At 47.2% G+C, this 19687-nt stretch overlaps 1 protein-coding gene across 5 annotated transcripts; it reads right to left on the bottom strand.

Moving 5' to 3' along the window:
- Window positions 1–83: 83 nt before the first annotated feature.
- Window positions 84–18920, bottom strand: SLC25A15 (solute carrier family 25 member 15). Of its 5 annotated transcripts, none has more exons than XM_032294539.1 (7): window positions 18661–18920; window positions 15413–15537; window positions 10514–10772; window positions 4729–4866; window positions 2405–2574; window positions 1276–1434; window positions 84–662 (listed from the first exon to the last, which is right to left on the bottom strand). In XM_032294539.1, the coding sequence occupies exons 2-7, from the start codon at window positions 15465–15467 to the stop codon at window positions 538–540; spliced, it is 906 nt and encodes a 301-aa protein (XP_032150430.1). In that variant the 5' UTR covers window positions 15468–15537; window positions 18661–18920; the 3' UTR covers window positions 84–537. The 5 variants fall into 5 exon arrangements, with proteins under 5 accessions (XP_032150430.1, XP_032150431.1, XP_032150434.1 ...); XM_032294540.1 differs by lacking the exon at window positions 18661–18920 and adding an exon at window positions 17777–17862; XM_032294543.1 differs by lacking the exon at window positions 4729–4866.
- Between the last annotated feature and the right edge of the window lie 767 nt (window positions 18921–19687).

The following is a 19687-nucleotide window of genomic DNA, read 5'->3' as shown; positions in this document are numbered from 1 at the left end:
GACTCCATATCCAAAAACAAAAACAAAACAAAACAAAAAAACAACCATTTAGAATAGTACACACATTAAGCAGACCCTACATCTAGAATGGGTTAAACAACCATTTATAAGCATCTTCATGAGAAATATCACCTCTGGGTTTTTCTGATAATATTTGAAATAATAAACATGGAACCAAACTGTATTTCCCTCAACACATAACTGTCCAAATTGCATATACAAGTAGAGGTTTACGTAAAAGCCCTGACAGAACTATATTCGGCCTTTTGAATTAGGTGTATAAGGTTACTGACCACTCTATGTTTTACCAAGGGCAAGAGCAGTGACTTTTCTATTTCAGTACAATTTTTGGCAGAAACGGTATGATGCAAAATAGAGGTTCTTCCGTAAAGTTTAAGATGTAGGGTAGAAGGGAAGACAAAAAGCAAAATTCTCAAGAAATCAGAATAACTTCATGCTCATCTTGTACTCCAGGAAACCCTGAGATGAACTGTAGTCCTCGGACACCTGTGCTTGGCTCAGCCCCACCAGGACACTTCAGTATGCTTCCAACTGGCTCATCATCAACTTCCTGCTATATTCGTAGGCCAAAAAGAGTGCTCCATTAGCAGGGAATGCTCGAATCATAGTAGGCTTTAGTCCGGAATATAAGGCCATTATTCCTAGAAGATAAAAGGGCAATCAAAAAGACTGCAAGGATCCCTCCTTTGGGGATCCCCATGCAGCCGCACAGCACAGGTATATTTACACATGCAAATCCAGACAACAGCGCTAAAAGCCAAGTCATGGAAGGACACATTTCCAGCTTTCCCTAAATAGACTAACAAAAACAAGGACAAGCATCAGGTCTCCTGGGAAAACTGACTGATGCTCAGGTAACATACACCAATTCCATGCTTGATTAACTCTTGGTACATGGAGGGGCAGAGTTGAGGCTGAGATGGCCAGACGGAGGTGGCAGCAGCTCTGCAGTTTCATCTGGGCAGTGACAAGAGCACTAACCTTGAAGCTGGAGACCTGTTTATAGTATTAGTACTGCCCAGGGTGGTTATGAAGATTGAATTAGATAAGGGAAGTATAAGTCCTTTGTAAAACTTTACATGTTATACAAATAGAGGGGAGTCTACTACAATGAGTAATACACAAGGTATCTGTGCTCTATTTGAGACACAAAGTTTCTGTGTTACTGTCCTCTTTCTTTTAACAATCAAAACAAGTTCATATCTGAGATGTTAAGATGTACACTAGATGCTGGAAAAACAGGTGTTTACTCACCTTCGTTCTTCACAACATTTATAAAGGTTCCAATAAATCCTGCCTGTTTTCCAGACATGGAAAGAACTTGAATTCTGGATTTGATACAATCCACTGGGTATACCGCAAGCCAGAGGCAAATCCCACCAACTCCACCACTTAACATCAAAGGCACAGGGCCTAGAGAAAAACAAAATAGCAAATGGTATTTTGTCTCAAGAACAGCTGATGTGACACTTCCAGAGGTCAATGTAGTAATCGCTGCAGGTGGGTGTAAACAGAAATGCTAATGCTGCAGAATACAGTTCTTTGAGGAAGCTGTCAAAGCTCTTGTTACCAAGCTCTAAGAATTCAAGGTTTTGTTTGGTAGCCCAGGTCTACCCCTGGGTCTTGCCAAGAACAAGAAACTCTAGTGAGGATTATATTTAGTTTGGTCACTGAGGTGTCGAGGGCTGGCCCACGGAAACCAGCAGGCCTCCAGCTGGGTGGCAACCCCTTCCAGTAGGGAGAAGACAGGCCAAACACAATCTACGGCTTTTTCAACTTTCTCACTCTTAAGTATTTTAATAGCCCTGATTCTTCCTTTACCATTAAAAGCCAAAATTGTTTTTATTAACATAGCAGTTAAGTCTGGGAGCTTGACTAACCCCAGAACAGACTCAACATACTGAAGGAGATGATGATAAAAACTCACTCACTTATGTGAGCCCAACATTGCATGTAGTTGTACCAACCAGCTAAACATGATAAGCTACAAAGAACTATGGTTTTCACTGCTCTCAAAACACTATTAAGATGGTCGAGTTTTAAGCTTATTTCAGGATTATTTATAGGTGATTCCCCAATTGGGAAAGTAATTTTTGGACGACTTCTCCCGTAAAATAGATCCAGAAAAATTAACAAACTTTATTCCAGTAAGGAAATTTGGGATGTACTGCTACAACCCCTGTCCTAAGGAAATTATCAAGCCTGGAGGGTGGGTGCTATTCACTGCCTGCCAACACGTTACCTTCTGGCATCCAGAAGCTTCCCTGTGCCAGATGGAGCCACCAATGTGGGGAGGAGAGCGCAACGAGCAGAGTCCACAGAAACCACACCTTCAGGGAGCAGACACCATCATAACCCACCGCAGTCGCGCAGACACATTTACCTAGTTCATCTTTTGATCTCCCTGATGCAAAAAATGACCGGCTCAGTTCATAGCCACCGAAGAAGAAGAAATAGCCCGGTACTTCTCGAAGTAAAGTGCTTGAGAGTCCATGGTAGAAGCCCAAGGGGCCATCCTTCCTAAGGATACTCTTGATGACAGACCACACGGTACTAGGAGACACAGAGAGACAGACTCAGTTATAGCAGGTGGGAAGGAAGAATGGACAAGGGCATTTACAACCAATTCACAGATCTGATCAACCACTAGTAAGGAAGCAGCTGATTTTATAAATGAAGAGCCAGGAATTGAGACTAAAAGCCATCTTCTGTGGGAACGAAATGTCTCAGAGAGGCATAATTATAACAAGTTTTGTCACCTAAATTATTGGTAAAGAAATTTTATTAAAATAGAGGCAACGTTTCTACAAGTCAGATTATCAAAGATATAAAAGCTAATACACATTTTTTCAGTAGTGGATATATGAAAACTACAATTTATTTATAATAAGGAGTTGTCTAAACTCAGCAAGCATAAAATGGTATTGTATTGCCCGGTCCCTTATCACTGTGATTCCTATTTCCTCAATCTTTCTGATGTGTTTTTGGGAAATCTGTTCAGGTGTTTATAGGGTTTGTTTCGTTTTAGTGCAAAGAAATGAATGAAGGAGTCAATGTTATTTGAAGGTAAGACAAATTCTGAGAACAAGTTATAGCACCTGTCACGCAGAAGCATCAAGAATTTAGTTCTCAGAGCAGCAGGGATGCAGGAGAATTCTAAGTAGATCACAGCCCTGCTCCTGCAGTAGCCGGAACACAGGACACTTTGCGGGGCTGCCGGGGCAGCTTTATCCCTGCTAAGAACAGGCCAAGAAATCACACAGTCCATGCAACTTAATGAATCCCCCTCTCCCCACTTTGTTCTCAGAGAGCAGGGGACTTGGCTCAGATAGACAAAGGATCAAGTCCCAAGGTAATAAAGGCTACAGACGTTTAATAACTACTTTCCTTCTGAGAGCTTCAGAAAGCGCTGTCAGGTATTCTCCATTAGCCAGCCCTTTCTGTAGCATGGCTACATGGAACGTAACAAAGTAATCCAGCGCAACACAATTAACCTCCCTTCCAATCCAAGTCTTAGCCCCAAGCTACCATACCATGTCTTGTGAGAACACTGCTAGACCTCAAATACAAAATCAACTGATAATTCAAGGCATCCATCTGCCTGAGTCCCTTGGATATAACTATTACTATCTTTTAATTACCTTGAATTACTTCCAAGGCACACGAGGGCAGCTTTCTGGGTGCTGTTAATTTCTATTTGTTAATCCAGACACAGGTTACAAAGGCACATAAATTGTGTCACTATTTATAGAACTGCATACTTGTGACTTACATGTGCATTCATGATACTACGTGTATATTTCAACAAGAAGTTTTAAAGACTTACACTCTTGGACTTGTAGGCAATGAATGTTAGATTCAAGTTGGTTGTAATGAATCTCAAGGGTGCAGAAAACAGGGCACTCTTCCAACCCCATTCTCACTGAGTGGGGACTGATCCCTGAAAATGGTCTACTGATTTTTATCTACTGATCTTTTCCAGCAGATTTATAGGCTTTGAGTTAACCACAGCAATATCCTTGCTCAGAACTCAGCTAGATGTCAAGATAAATATGCAAGTTTTGCAATTAATAAAGATAATACTTTCCAATTCAAGTAAATCAAATTGTGTATGACACAGCACTCTCAGAGGATGAGAATGTTTTCAAGACTGAGCTAGAGAGTGATTTAATGATTTAAGAATAGCTCTGCTTACAAAGGTACTGATTAATGTTCTCAGAACTTTGCAGGTGCACTTGAAGGACTAAGGGTAAGCGGGGCAGGGAAAGTTACCTCTAGGATCTGGGGCAATCAGCCTGAATACCCATGTGAAACCTGGGAGTGAGCATCAAATACTCATCTCAGAATCCAAATTGGCACTTATGAAGGCTCAGGTCTCAGGCCAAGTTCAAAAGCCACCCACCATCTACCTCCAAAAATGGTTGAAGATCATGCCTTATGTTTCCAAGAGGCCAAAAGGGTATTAAGCTCCTGGCTTCTCCAGTTCTGGGGTGTTAAATATCTGTCTAAGACTTTCTAGGAGATGGGTGGTAGGTCCAATCACAGACAATCCTTTCAGAAAATCTCTGACTGATATGGGAAAGCTTTCTAGAAACAGTATTTTGGAGTAGATAAATCGGCTTCCACATCTACAACAGTATAAAATGAAAAAACATCCAATACACTAGGGCAATAGAGACCTGACGTTTTTGCCCGAGTGGCACTTACTTCTGGCTTTTGGCTATCTTTCCTGATGTCTCCATCTCGTACATGGTCTGCAGCCGGCACTTCACGAGCTCTGTGGGGCAGAGCACCAGTGCAGCAAAGGCAGAGGCAAAGGAACCAGCAGCTGCGTTCTGCAGATCACTGAAAGCACACAAGCAGACAGCTACCCCTCAGTTTCTTCATTCCTTTAGCACTCACCACATGGATGGCACTTTTGTGATAATGCAGGGTAAGGAGCCAGGCGTCAGGGCATGAACCTGTGATTTCAGCTACTCAGGAGGCTGAGGTGGGAGGATCACTTGAGCCCAGGTGTTCTAGACTGCAGTGCTGTGATTGCATCGTGAACAGCCACTGCATTCTAGCTTGGGCAACACAGAGAGACCTCTGTGTCTAAGAAAATGATGAAAGGAAGGAAACTTGCATGTGCTGTTTCATCTGTGGATCCCACAACCCTGTGAGGCAGACAGCAGTACCCCAATTCCCTATGGGAAGTGACGCTCAGAGATGACACACAATGTGGCCAGTCACACAGCTACTAAGTACAAGTGCTAGGATGTGAAGTCAGGTCTTCCTGATGGCAACATCCATATTCTTTTTATTACACACGGCGCTATGGACTGACTTTTGTCCCCCCAAGGTGATGGTGTTAGGAGACAGGGCCTTTGGAAGTAATGAGGTATAGATGAGGTCATGTGGGTAGGGCCACTGTGATGGGATTAGTGCCCTTAGAAGAAGAAGCCAGAGAGCTGGCTCACTCTCTGCCATGTGAGGACAGTGAGAAGATGGCTACGTTCAAATTAAGAAGAACAAGCCCTCACCAGATAGCAGATCTGCTGGAACCCTGATCTTAGACTTTTCAGCCCCTAGAACTGTGAGAAGTGTTTGTTTAAGCCACTCAGTCTGTAGTACTCTGTTACAGCAGCCAAAGCCAAGATATATCGTGACATGACAAAATAAAACTCCACAAAAAAACCTAAAGGAAAGGAGGAAAGTATTACCCATAACCCCCCACTGAAAAACATGCACTATTAATACTTCACTGCATTTGCTCTAAGTTTTAAATAAAACTAGGTTCTAAGGCCATCCCTACATGCCCAGAGTCCAACCTGGAGCAACCGATGTGCGATGTTAACTGCCACAGATGAAAACCCAGAGTAAGCTTTTAACCAAAAGTTGCTGCATCACAAAAACATTTTCCAGTTCAGCTGATGACCAACCACCTCAGCAGCACAGAAGAGGGTAAAATGGTGCCACAGGAGTGGGTGAAGCCAGTACAAGTCTGCAAGCTCGATGGTATTAGGTGAAATGGCTAAACTGGAAATCTGCACCAGGCAGAGGGATAAATGCACACAAATACAAAAACAGAAGCATCCACCTCACATATGGATTTGGTACCACCAGCCAAAGGTCACCAGCAGGGCTGTGAAACTGGAATCCAGTAAGAGTTCAAGAATATGGGGAGGCCAGGCACGATGGCTCATATCTGTAATCCCAGCATTTTGGGAGGCCGAGGCGAGCAGAACACTTGAGGTCTGGCCAACATGGCAAAACCTCTTCTCTACTAAAAATACAAAATTAGCGTATTTTTGGTGGTGAATGCCTGTAATCCCAGCTACTCAGGTGGCTGAGGCACAAGAAGTACCTGAACTGGGGAGGTGGAGGTTGCAGTGAGCTGAGATTGTGCTACTACACTCCTGGGTGACAGTGAGACTGTTTCAGAAAAAAAACAAAAAAGAATATGGGGAAAAGTCTGAGAAGTTTTTCAGAAGAAAGACTTCTCTGGGAGTTCATGGTTCATGGGAGTCAAGACAGATCACTTCCAGCCACAGAAGAGTTTTGTGTCACAGGATCATGACTGGTATTTGGGCTGGGACAATCCTTCATTGGGCAGGAAGGACTGAACTGGTTCCCTGACACCCATTCAACGCCAGCATCATGCTCTCACTCAACAGCCACGATCACCCTCACAGATTTCCAAAAACCTCCAAGGGTGGGTGGGAATCTCCTCGGCTAACTACCTCGGTAGATATATAATCCCCTAACAATTTTTCTCTAAACTGTGAGCAAAGTACAGACAGAGCTACCATATTCAGGAGTACTGAAGTTTTACCAGTGTTACAGATTAGTATAAAATCAAGGTAGTCCCCAGTTTTGGCCCTGGTCTGCTAGTCCCTGGTGGTCCAGCTTCTGTGCCGTGGCCAGCTGCAAGGGGGGTTTCCCAGAGGCTGAGCTGGCCTCAGATACACCCAAGTCTCTCAGAAGGCTTGGCTTGAAGTAGGGGTTTCTTTCAGGAGGAAGGCATGGCTTGCAGTATGGACTTCCTATTGATGTTAGAGAATTAAGACTAAAACCATTAACAAAGGAGAACCAGATACACAAATGTACTTGCACACACTTTTATGGGGTGTAGAAACCATCCAATGCCGTCCAGACCATTCCTTCCCCCCACTTCACTCCTTAGCAGCCTGTTAGAACCAAAGCTTAAAATGGTTTCTGCTGTCTTTCAGCTAGCCTCAGATCCACAGTTGGCCTCCCTCAGGGACACTCTGTTAACCTGCTGACAGGCAATAGTCAATTAAGGGCATTAATCAGGGTCTGCCAGGTTTGCCAGGACAAAGGTGGCAGTCAATAAATGTAGAAGTCTACTGAGTTTAAGATATAATAATGCTCAGACATCCGAACAAACAGCAAGCACATTATTATAGTGCAAGGACACGGCAAAATCAGATATGCAGTGGACTTTGGCTTTCTAATGAATACTTTCATCGACTGGTGCACAGAATGAGGTGCATGGGCCCCTGGTTCTGTATGTAGTATAAATGTGTAGAACTGGAATTGCAATGGTTATAGGTATAGGATGGGATTTTTTTTCTAAGAAGTATCCGTTCGTCATCTATTCAACAAACATGTACCTGAGCAATCCTGCTGTGTAAGACCCTGTCCAGCCAAACATCAAAGTAGAACAACACTCTGGGACATGTTGAAACCAGGAACAGACAAATATTTACAATGTGATTGCAGAAATTCACCACAGGCTCTCACAAGCAGCTCCTTCCTTTCACTGCTCCCGATTAATCTTCTCTCTAAAACTGACCCTTACAAAATATTCCAGACCCCCAACTGTGGTCTGATGGAAAGGCAACTGGGCAGGGGCTCAGAGGACGCGAGTTCAAGTCCTTAGCTGGGTGACCATGGGCATGTCAATATCAGCACCTCAGTTCCTCCATCCGTAAGATAGAGGTAACATCTGCCTTGCTGCTCTCACAGGACCACGGTGAGGGCTATGGAGACACGATATACAGGTCAGAACTTTGTAGACTCTAAGGGAGCATTTCCCCAACAGGTAAGAGGCAAACACTGTTCCTCAGGATGAAAAAAAAAAAAGGCCCCAAGCTCAAAAAACATGAGTGCTGGATTAGATAAGGTTAATCGGGATGCTTTCTTTACTGCAAAACATCCAAGTATCTTTTTTTTGAGAGACAGGGTCTTCCTCTGTTGCCCAAGCTAGAGTGCAGTGGCGTCATCTCATTGCAACCTCCGCCTTCTGAGCTCAAGCAATCCTCCCACCTTAGCCTCTCCAGTAGCTGGGACCACAGACGTGTGCTACCACGCTCAGGTAAGTTTTGTAGTTTTTGTAGAGACAGGCTTTTGCCATGTTGCCCAGGTTGGTCTCAAACTCCTGGGCTCAAGTAATCTGCCCACCTCAGTCTCTCGAAGTGCTGACACTACAGGCGTGAGCCACTGTGCCCAGTCTTAGGCATCGTTAATGAACTAAATAACACATACATTACATAAAATAAATGTATCCAGAGTGATTCTTCATGAGAGAGACACTGTGACGTATTTCCCAACCCTTTCTTAAGGACCCCAGCAATTCAGTGTTCTGAAAGCAGTGTGGGGAAATGCAGCTATAAAGTATTAGATTGTTCTCAGCAGAAAAACAATATGCTCTTACCTGTCCTTCACTTTGTTCACAGGATAAGGAAACAAGAAAGCGGAGGGGGAGGCAGGGCCAGATCCCCAATGGTTTCACTCATGCAAGACCGAAGTCACTGTCTATCCTGTGGGGGGAGAGGCTGCTTTGCTCAGAGGACAGAGGTCTTCTCCAGAATCTCACATGGCTGCTCACCGCTTCCCTGTCTTCTCTCCCCATTTTGTCCTTTGCAAGAAAGGTGAACTCAAGTCCAGGCCTTCTCTAATAGAGTATCTCTCCTTCAACAAGGAACAAAACTACAGTCGCCTGTGGTTTTGCTTCTGTTCAGTCTCCATCATGACATGCCACACTCTCCTGGTTTGTGCCCTGCTCGTTTCTTTACTGCCTTCCTGCCTACCCCTTCTGTGCTGGAGGGTCATCCCATCCACGCTCAGCCCTCCTCGCTATCTATACTGTCTTCATGGGCAATCGTATCCAGTCCCAAGCCTTTAAAAAAACCACGCTCTACCCATCACGGTGGAATTCCTGCCTATAAAAGGCCACACCCTCAGACCTCCAGGCACCTCCAGAGAACACTGCTGAACGCAAGGAACCAAATTCAGTTGTGTGGGTCCTGCAGCTGCAATCGGGTTTCGAACTCCTACTGAAATAACTGAGACTGCCCTTTGCAACCCTGAAGCTTATATCATAATTTTACGTGATTTAAAATAAATCAATGTTCAAAGGAGGGAGAGCTAAGCATCCCAGTGGTTTCCAAATTCTCTTTAGTCTCTATATAAGAAACACCCAAGGCAAGACCAAGCACGAGCCAAAGTCTCATGTTTTGGGGGGATCTGTACAGAGAAAGGTGGATTCCCTGGCGTCTTCTCAGACATTTCTGACCCTTCCTAAACCTCCTCAAATCTATCTGGCTCAAACTCTTCCAATGCTCTCTGCATTTTGCTTATGAAAGAAAGGCTAAAACTTGGATCACAAGCGGCATCTATGGTTTTAGTGCAGCGTGTCTGCTGATGAAAGGTAGCACTGCCAGCGGCATTTGAACAGCATTCTCCTGAAGAAAACGGAAACAGAAGCACAGTTCGTTCTCGGTGCTGCATTATAAGCAGGTCTCCTTCATGGACTGCACGTGTGGTTTCCAAGTTTTATATAATGGCAATGTATAACTTCATAAATAAAAGGAAAGCAGTTATGTTTTTAAAAAGGAAATGTTCTAAGACTGAAAATATTTAAAAAATAAAAAATTAAATTAAAAACAACAAAAAAAGGAAAAAAAAAAAACTAAAAAAAAAAGGAAATGTTCCTCCACATAAGGCATCAGTAAAACTGTCACCATACAACAGAGTAAAAAAATTTTTTTTTGTTATTATTTTTTTTTTTTTGAGACGGAGTCTTGCTCTGTTGCCCAGGCTGGAGTGCAATGGCAGGATCTCGGCTCACTGCAGCCTCTGCCTCCCCGGTTCAAGCGATTGTCCTGTCTCAGTCTCCTAAGTAGCTGGGATTACAGGCACATGCCGCCATGCCTGGCTAATTTTTTGTATTTTTAGTAGAGACGGGGTTTCACCGTGTTCCCCAGGCTGGTCTCGAACTCCTGAGCTCAGGCAATCCAACCGCCTCGGCCTCCCAAGTGCTAAGACTACAGGCGTGAGCCACTGTGCCTGGCCAGATTTTAATTTCTGATTTTTGTAGAGATAGGGATCTTGCTATGTTGCCCACGCTGGTTTTGAACTCCCAGCCTCAAGCCATTCTCTTGCCTTTGCCTCCCAAGGTGCTGGGATTACAAGCATGAGCCACCATGCCTAGCCAGTTTTGTGTTTTTTAAAAAACAAACAAAAAAAGTGTGTGTCCTTGACTCACCTCAGCTTTGCCTGCTTGTCCAATCCAGCCACTTTCCGTACCACCTGCTGGCAGAAGCCGTAGCACATGAAGAGGACGGAGTTCTCAGCAATGTTGGCGATGAGTGCTGGGCTGGTCCCCTTGTAGAAGCCGCGGAAGCCCACCTGGGAGTAAGTCTTCAGGCAGCAGTCGGTAAGGCCTCGGTACAGCTCAGGGAACGTCTGCATCTTTACTTTCATTGTGTCGAAGGGCTGCCCAGTCAGTACACATGCTGTGCCCCCTGGAATCAGGACAGAAGACTGCTCTAGTATGAGGCTCTGGTTTCATTATCCATGGAAAGAACGCACAGGCCCTAAAACTTACCTCTGCTTCAGTTCTTTTCAACCTCTTTTCCTCCAAAACCTTCCAGCCATGTCCAGTAAACAATGTATAGCAGGTCCTTAATGTGCCTGGCACCTAAATCCCACCCTGAAAGAGCTCCTGCCAGGCAGGGGAGAGAGGCAGGCCCAGGATGCAACAGTGCAGTGAGCATGCAGGAGCCTGGGCAAGAGCGTCAGAGGAACTATGGCTTTGCTGCGAGATCCTGACAAGCCGTGTAACTTCTGAGCCTCAGTTCTTCATCCATGCCACCTCACAGGGTTAGCGCGAGGATTAAATAAAAATGGAGAAGACAGGCTTAGCACAGCGCCAGCTACATAAGTGGTTAATAACCAACAGTTACTGTGTGTGCAAGAGACGGAAGCCACAGAAAGGGAGGGGAAACCTGGGAAATCTTCATCACTCACTCTGCCTAATGCCCAGCGGGACTGATCAGACCCCGCACCATGGAAAGGAAACAAGGAGTCTGGCTAATTAATCCCCAAAGAGCGAAATATTTCACTCTACAGAAAAATCTCATTTGAACTCTACCAATTAATAACATGTATTTAGATAGAGAATGGACTGAAATTTATTTATTCTTAGTTTAAATCCTTTATTTATATACTTTTATAAGGATATTAAGACCAGGAGCGGTTGGCTCATGCTTGCAATCCCAGCACTCTGGGAGGCTGAGGCAGGCGGATCACCTGAGGTCAGGAGTTCAAGACCGCCTGACCAACATGGAGAAACCCTGTCTGTACCAAAAATACAAAATTAGCCGGGCGTGGTGGTACATGCCTGTAATCCCAGCTACTCGGGAGGCTGAGGCAGGAAAATCACTTGAACTCAGGAGCCGGAGGTTGCAGTGAGCCGAGATCATGCCATTGCACTCCAGCCTAGACAACAAGAGTGAAACTACGTCTCAAAAAGAAAAAAAAGAGAGAGAGAGAGAATATTAAATACAGCAAAGTCTACATTGCACAGAATCATTTCTTTTCTTTTTTTTTTTTTTTTTTTGAGATGAAGTCTCACTCTGTTGCCCAGGCTGGAGTGCAGCAGTACAATCTCAGCTCACTGCAACCTCAGCTTCCCAGGTTCAAGCAATTCCTGTGCCTTAGCTTCCCAAGTAGCTGGAATTATAGGCATCCACCACCATGCCTGGCTAATTTTTGTGCTTTTCATAGAGATGGGGTTTCACCATGTTGGCCAGGCTGGTCTTGAACCCCTAGCCTCAAATATCCTCCTGCCTCGGCCTCCCAAAATGCTGGGATTACAGGCGTCAGCCACCATGGCCAGCCACATGAAATCATTTCAATAAAAATTCTAAACGGAAGAAAAGGAACGAACTGTAACCACCCTACAATATCCCCAGACCCTGCAACAGGGTCAGCGTCATGGGAAGTGCCAGTGGTTAGCACTTACCATCTCCCCCTGAACCCAAGAGGAGCTTTTAACGCTTCATCAAAATGCAAAAGAAGGCTTACAGAAAATATTTAAGAGGTCAACTTCCTGACTTTGACACTATACATAGTTATTCCATCTAAACTCTAGAAAGTGGAATTAGGGAAAGGGACATTAAGAGTAACAACACCAGACAAGGGACCCAGGGACCACAGTCCTGCCCTGTCTTCACACCATCTTGCTGTGGAACCTTGAACAAATCAACTGCCCCTCTCTGGGCCTTTTTCTACATATCCAATGAGCATTCAAGCCATCAAGGTCTTTTAAAGCCCCTCTCTAGCTCCAGCATTCAAAGACTCCAAGACCCTCAAAAGTGGGAATCTACTTTCATTTGCATTCCGTGAAGCTCACAGTGGAACAGAGGTTTTGGTGTCTGTCACTGATAGGGACCTCCTCTGCCCAGCGCCAACCTATAGATCATGTCTCGCTCCCCCTCCCCATCCTACCCCACAAGGAAAGGGCTTTGTTGTCCTCAGAGGTTAGACTACCCACAGCAGCTCTACCTCGGTGAGAGGCATCCCTGTGTCGCCAGCACAGGGAGAAATACCAGTCCAACAGTGATGGGGACAGTGTCAGTACATATAAGGGCCCAATACATGTTCAAAACTTGCCCACCAGCAAATACCAGGCCCACAACCATCCTGTGGCAATTTCTATCTTTCAAACTAAGTGTAAATTCTAAATGTGGTACCCAAATACCTGTATGCACATAAATGGGAAAATATAAACTTTTTTTTTTCCTAGTGGATTCTTGATCTGTCACCCAGGCCAGAGTGCAATGGTGCAATCCTGGCTCACTTCAACCTCTGCCTTCTGGGTTCATGCCATTCTCCTGCCTCAGCCTCCAGAGTAGCTGGGGTTATAGGTATGTGCCACCACGCCTGGCTAATTTTTGTATTTTTAGTAGAGACGGGGTTTCACCATGTTGGCCAGGCTGGTTTTGAACTCCTGAGCTCAAGTGATCCACCCACCTCGGCCTCCCAGTGCTGGGATTACAGGCATGAGCCACCGTTGCCCAGCCAAAGATAAACTTTTTAATTCTATCACAATAGGTTCTAGATCTTTGACAGACTGACTAAAAAGACATAAAATGTCAAAAAGTGAGACTCTCTCATGTGGCTAAACACCCTCCTACTGCAGACATAGAACTGAGCTCAAAGAGCATTCATGTGCTGGCGAGAAGCAGCCAGGGGCAGGCAGATGGTTGCACCATTCTCAGGGTCAGCGTCCTCCCCAGTGTGGCATGGGGGAGGGCGGAGGGGCCTGGGAGGCTGTAGCCTAAAGGCATGCAGTGGACTAGAGACTACTGGGCGGACCCCTGCCAGCCTTCAGTTCCCTGAGTGTCTGGGGTCCGGACGCTCCTTGCGGGCTCTGCCCTGGGAGAAGTGCTCTTACCCAGGGCTCCTTATCAGCGACTAGGATGAGTTCTCTCCAATCTTCCTCATTAGCATACCTTGGCTGACCTTTGGCTCATGGAAAAACACTTGGCACTTCTCTGAACAATTTCTTTTTCACAACTGAGCAAATGACTGATGAGGTGACCACACTCGTGACCATACTCATCTGTTGGTGGTCAGTGGGGAGGTATGTTGGACAGGGAGAGCACTAGGCAACACCTCCTCTTGCCTCCCTACTCCAGGGAGCTGCAACTACTATGAGATCTAGGAGGCCAGGGTAGTCCAGGGTTTCCCTCTGGGCAATCAGCATTCCAGCCACTCTTCCTGCTTCTGGACTTTGGAGAACTAAATTACCACCATGCACTTCCCATTCCACCACACGCCTCAGCCTGAGGGTCTTGCTCTTCCTGCATGTTCAAGCTGATCTTATTTTTTCTTTTTTGAGACAGAGTCTCACTCTGCTGCCCAGGCCGCAGTGCAGTGGCGTAATCTCCGCTCACTGCAATCTGCCGAGCGGGTTCAAATGATTCTCCTGCCTCCGCCTCCCAAGTAGCTGGGATTACAGATGCCTGCCACCGCGCCCGACTAATTTTTGTATTTTTCATAGAAGTGGGGTTTCACCATCTTGACCAGGCTGGTCTTGAACTCTTGACCTCATGATCCACCCACCTCGGCCTCCCAAAGTACAGGGATTACAGGGGTGAGCCACTGTGCCCAGCCTTAAGCTGATCTAAGGAGTAGCCTGCACAGTGCCAGCACTACCCCCTTGTCCCAGGCAGCACCTCCCTGTGCCGGGGGGGCCTTAGCCTGCCCTTGGACTCAGGCCCTAGGCTCAGGTTAGCTGACATTCCCAGCAAATCCTACAACTTCTCCTCTCCTTTCATGGCTCTAAGACACAGTCCATTATCAGTCTCATTTTTAAAGATGTTTCTAAAGAGTGTCCTTTCTTTCCCAACACTAGCAGTGACAGTAAGTGGTGTTTCCAGGAGACGCCATGGTGTTATTTTTGCACTACAAGGGCTCTGAAGACTGCCAGGCTTGAAGTGAAGAACCACGCCACCTGCACATCCCAGCCAGGTGACAGTGGACAAGGGGCTTCACCTCTGAGCTGTTTTCCAGCTGTAGTGGGCACATTCCACCCCTCACCCTGACTCAGAAGGTATTAACAATAATGGACACGTTCTGCCTCCACCTTCTGCCACGCTCTGAACAATATTATACTTCCATCAAATGCATTCATCCCAAAGGTAAAGCACATCGCTTCTGGAGGGAGAAAGGTAATATTTTCATACCACTTTCATTTGATCTCATTTAGAAGGTGCCTGAGGAATGGAGAAGACTGGGTTTTCTCTGGGATTATAGTTAGGCGTTGCTTAATGATCAGGACATGTTCTGAAAACTGCGTCGTTGCACAATTTTGTTATTGTGCTATCATAGAGCATACATACCGACCCTAGATGGCATAGCCTACTCCACACCTAGGCTGAACGGTGTGGCCTGCTGCTTCTAGGCTATATACCTGCACAGCATGTTACTGTACTGGATACTGTAAGCAACTGTAACACAGTGGTATTTGTGTATCTAAAAGTCTCTAAACACGGAAAAGGTATAGTAAAAATATGCTGGTATAATCTCATGGGACCACCATCAGATATGCTGTCCATCACTGACAGAAACATGGTTATGTGGCACATGACTGTACCTGCAGCCCCCGCTGTGAGGTCAATGGCAGCCTGGATAGCGGGATTGGACTTCATGTTTGCCCACTCTTCTGCTGGTTTCCGTGGAAGGCAGCTCTCTGGAGCTTATGACAGGCACCACATATCCCTGGGAGGAGACAAGAGTTCACCATTAGTCCAAGTCTGCAGCTTCCTGTTCTCTAGGCCTGCAGCCAAATTACTGAACCTAAACTTCTGGGAGCCATGAACTGGGCTCTACATTGCTCCAAAAGAAAGGGGCTCAGGGTTTCGGTGCAACTTAGCAACTGCCCTCTAGAAAGCTCACAGATCAAAAAGCTTCCCTGTGTATCAATGCAACAGCCACCAGCAGCGCTTCAACCAACCTTTCTGAAGACTGAAAAAAGGAACACCAAATAAGTAAACCAATCACAGATGTACCAAACCACATCAGACTTGTATTTTAAGAGGCCTACGTTAAGCCATCAATTGAACAGGCTCAGTTCTAAGTTCAGACAGCAGCCTGTGCTGGATGCCTTAGGGGATGTCACAAGACATTAGGACTGGAAAGGAGCGCCCAGGCAGCCAAGGATGGGAGCTGCACCCATGATGACACACGCCTTGGTGAATGCCTGCTCTACCTGGCAACGTGGCCCCTTCAGCCTCTACAGCTAGAAGTCCTCATCTGTACAAAGTGAATAATAAAAACATTATCAAACAAAGGCTATCACAAAAAGCCACATGGGACCGGTGGGATGCGCCACTGTGCACAGCATCAGGTGTTCTTAGAGCAAGGCCCTGCACAGAGCACCAAACATGTTCCTATCACCACACTCCACTAGCCCTTCAACTGTAAACGTGCACAGCAGTTGCCTGGGGGCCTTGCTAAATAAAACGCAGCTTCTGATTCAATAGCCTTGGACGGGACCAGAGATTCTGCCTGTCTTGATGAGCTCCCAAGTGAGGTGGCAACTGCCAGTCCACAAACTCACACTTAGAGATATAATACCTGGGTCATTGAGTCCAAATTGCTTGATAACCTAGAGCACTTCTTAAATATCCAAATTGCCAGGACTTTCTTCTGGAAATCTTGATTCAGTATGTTTCGGTCGGAGACTTGGATGTGGGGAAAACTAGAATTTCTTTCTCTCCCTTTTGACAAAAGTCAACTACTGCTGAGGCAGGGGCTTAATAAATGTTGACACCAACTCAACAACTAATTCTGTATAATTTTCAAAAGGTGTCACTAACTTATTTGTGAATAATAAGGAATAATTTATTCCTCATCACACTGAGGAGCCGAGTGACCTGTAGTGCTGGATCAGAGATGAACACCAAGTACCAAGTACCTTCCTAACACCAATGTCATCCATCAACAGAAGACATTGTCCACGGAGAAGTTTTTTCAACTTCTTGAAGCATTTTGCCAATGATCAGACTTCAATAATCTTCCTTTATTTACAAAAAACTTAAAGCCAGTGGCAACAAAGGCACAGTACTTAATAAGGCAACTAAGTTAGAAGTGCAAGACACCGATTTACATGCTGTTGATAGATTTGGAGAGACAGGACCATTTACTAGGCTGAAAAGGTGGTGGCCATCTGGTATCTTCCTAAAAAAGTTTATCAGGGTCCTAATCCCTTTCCAGAAGGCAAGGGGCCTGGACTGAGACAAAGTCTTATCCAAGGCCACACAGCTAGTCAGCGACAGATGATTCAGTTCAAAGTCCTGCCCTTTCAGGTCTGTGCCTACAAACCAACATTTAATCTGACTATTTCAACCTGGCCAAAAGCAACATAAAACACCCAACCATGCATTTTAGGGGAAGAAAAAAAAGGAGGCAACTAAGAAGACAGACGGGCAAGTCCAGTGAGGCCTCCCAGATAAACCTCAATGCACTTATTTAATTTGGCACAGACACTTCCTTCTTCACTTTGAAGGAAAGTCACATCACACTGCACTCCATCTGTCCATGTGAATTCAACCCCGTTAGGTGAGCCAAACTTAAACACATTAAATTCTACAAATAGGCCGGACATGGTAGCTCACACCTGTAATCCCAGCACTTTGAGAGACCGAGGTGGGCATATCACCTGAGGTTAGGAGTTCGAGACCAGCCTGACCAACATTGAGAAACCCTGTTTCTACCAAAAATTCAAAATTAGCCGGGCGTGATAGTGCATGCCTGTAATCCCAGCTACTCGAGATGCTGAGACAGGAGTATCAATTGAACCCGGGAGGTGGAGGCTGCGGGGAGCCGACATGGCGCCATTGCACTACAGCCTGGGCAACAAGAGCGAAGCTCTGTCTCAAAAAACAAATAAATTAATTAATTCTGCAAATAGCCACTAGTAGAATTATTAGGATAGAAAACGATGATGGGTACTAACAGATTTACTCAGAAGGAGTAGGCAACTAATTCACATTGTGTGTAGCTCTGGCTCGGAGAAGACACAGGGCTTGGAGGAGGCAAGACTGTTGGGCATGAATTAAAATGGATTTATGAGCTTGCTGTAGCACTTGGAATAGAAAAAAGAATCTTTTCAGCGCCTTTGACCCCTCTCTCAAATTACACCAGGGTGCGACTGAGGAACAACAGCGCCAACCGCCCATTCTTCTCGATCCTTGGGGAAATTAACTTTTTTTTGGAGGTGAGAGTCAGTAGATGAGGCTGCATTTTCCACCAGGGAACACGAACTGCTGCGGGAAGATCCCAGCTTCTGGCTAAAGCTGGGCGGTAGCAGGCGCTGGCCAGCTCGCCATCCAGTCCCCAGAGCACGGGCTGTAAGGCGCCGGGATGCAAACCGGTTTTGCCGCCAAGGACCCGGCTAGGCGCGTCTCCTCCCGGGCCTCGCAAAGACAGGTTAAAAAGACGACTTCCAACTTTCTCTGCCCGGCGCTGAACGCTTTCCGCCCCTGCCCAGCCGCCCACTCTCGGGCAGCCCGCGAGTCTCCATTCAGAAGCCGCTCCGTGCTGCCCAGCGCCGGCGCCCCGGCGGCCGAATGACACGACTTGAGGGCAAAGGCGGACAAAAGTTCCCACCAGGTGGGGACACTGCGGGAAGAAGGCCCACGACCCCGAGATCCTCCGGCCACCCCGGCGGGGCACCCGGGGGCGGGGAGGGGTCCAGCGGCACGTGCGCGGCGGCGCTGGCCGCTTCCCCAGCCGCCCGGGAAGGTCACGCCGCCCGGACGCCGCGGCCCGCCCCGCGCCCCGCTCCCTCCGCCCCGCGCGCTCCCCGCAGCTGCAGGCGCCGGGCCGGGCTGCGCTCACCGCCGCGCCGGCGTGGCCGCGTCCCGCTCAGGTTCCGCCGCCAGCTCTCGGCTCCAGGTCGCCGGCCCGGGCGGCCACTTAACACCCACGTCGGCCGCGGCCGGCCCTCCGCCCCGCCCTCCGCGCAGGCAGCCCCGGCGGCCGCCCCGCCAAGCTCAGGAGCGCCCCTGCGGCCGGGGGGGCGGGCTGCGCAGGGCCGCGCCCGGGCCGGGACCCGGAGCCGCCGCCGCCGCCGCCCACCGGCCCTGCCGCCGCCCCCCGCACGGGAAGCGGAAGTGGGCGCCGGGCCGCTGCGCGCCCAGCCCAGCCCGCCAGTCGGCGTGGCGCTGCCGCTGACCCTAGCGAAGCTGGAGGGCAGGGCCTGTGGCTCCGGGAACTGTCCCGTCTCCGGGCTCCCCGAGACCCTCTGTGAGGCCAGACCGTACTTAGCCCGGAGGGCTGGGGCTGCGAATGTCAGTGGTTGAGAGGACTTATTTTTTAGTTAGTTTGACCTTGTTGGGCGGCTAAGGCCTTATTTATAAATTATATTTGAGTACAAAATTATACTCGGGATTCAAGGCCCTAATGTAAAATCCAGTTGAGTATGAAAATACAGGAATTCGCCGGGCGCGATGACTCACGCCTGTAATCCCAGTACTTTGAGAGGCCGAGGCGGGCAGATCACTTAAGGTCAGGAGTTCCTGACCAGCCTGGCCAACATGGCGAAACCCCATCTCTACTAAAAATACAAAAACTAGCCAGGCGTGGTGGCGTACCTGTAATCCCAGCTACTCGGATGGCTAAGGCAGGAGAATCGCTTGAACCCCGGAGGCTGATGTTGCGCCACTGCACTCCAGCCTGGGCGACAGAGCACGACTCAAAAAAAAAAAATGGCTGGGCACGGTGGCTCACGCCTGTAATCCCAGTACTTTGGGAGGCCAAGGCGGGTGGATTACGAGGTCAAGAGATCGAGACCATCCTGGTCAACATGGTGAAACCCCGTCTCTACTGAAAATACAAAAAATTAGCTGGGCATGGTGGCGCGTGC

The sequence above is a fragment of the Sapajus apella genome, unplaced genomic scaffold (genome assembly GCF_009761245.1).
Source record: "Sapajus apella isolate SASKATOON/1434 unplaced genomic scaffold, GSC_monkey_1.0 scaffold32, whole genome shotgun sequence".
Classification (NCBI taxonomy): Eukaryota; Metazoa; Chordata; class Mammalia; order Primates; family Cebidae; genus Sapajus; species Sapajus apella.
This window is presented reverse-complemented; position numbering and strand designations above follow the sequence as displayed.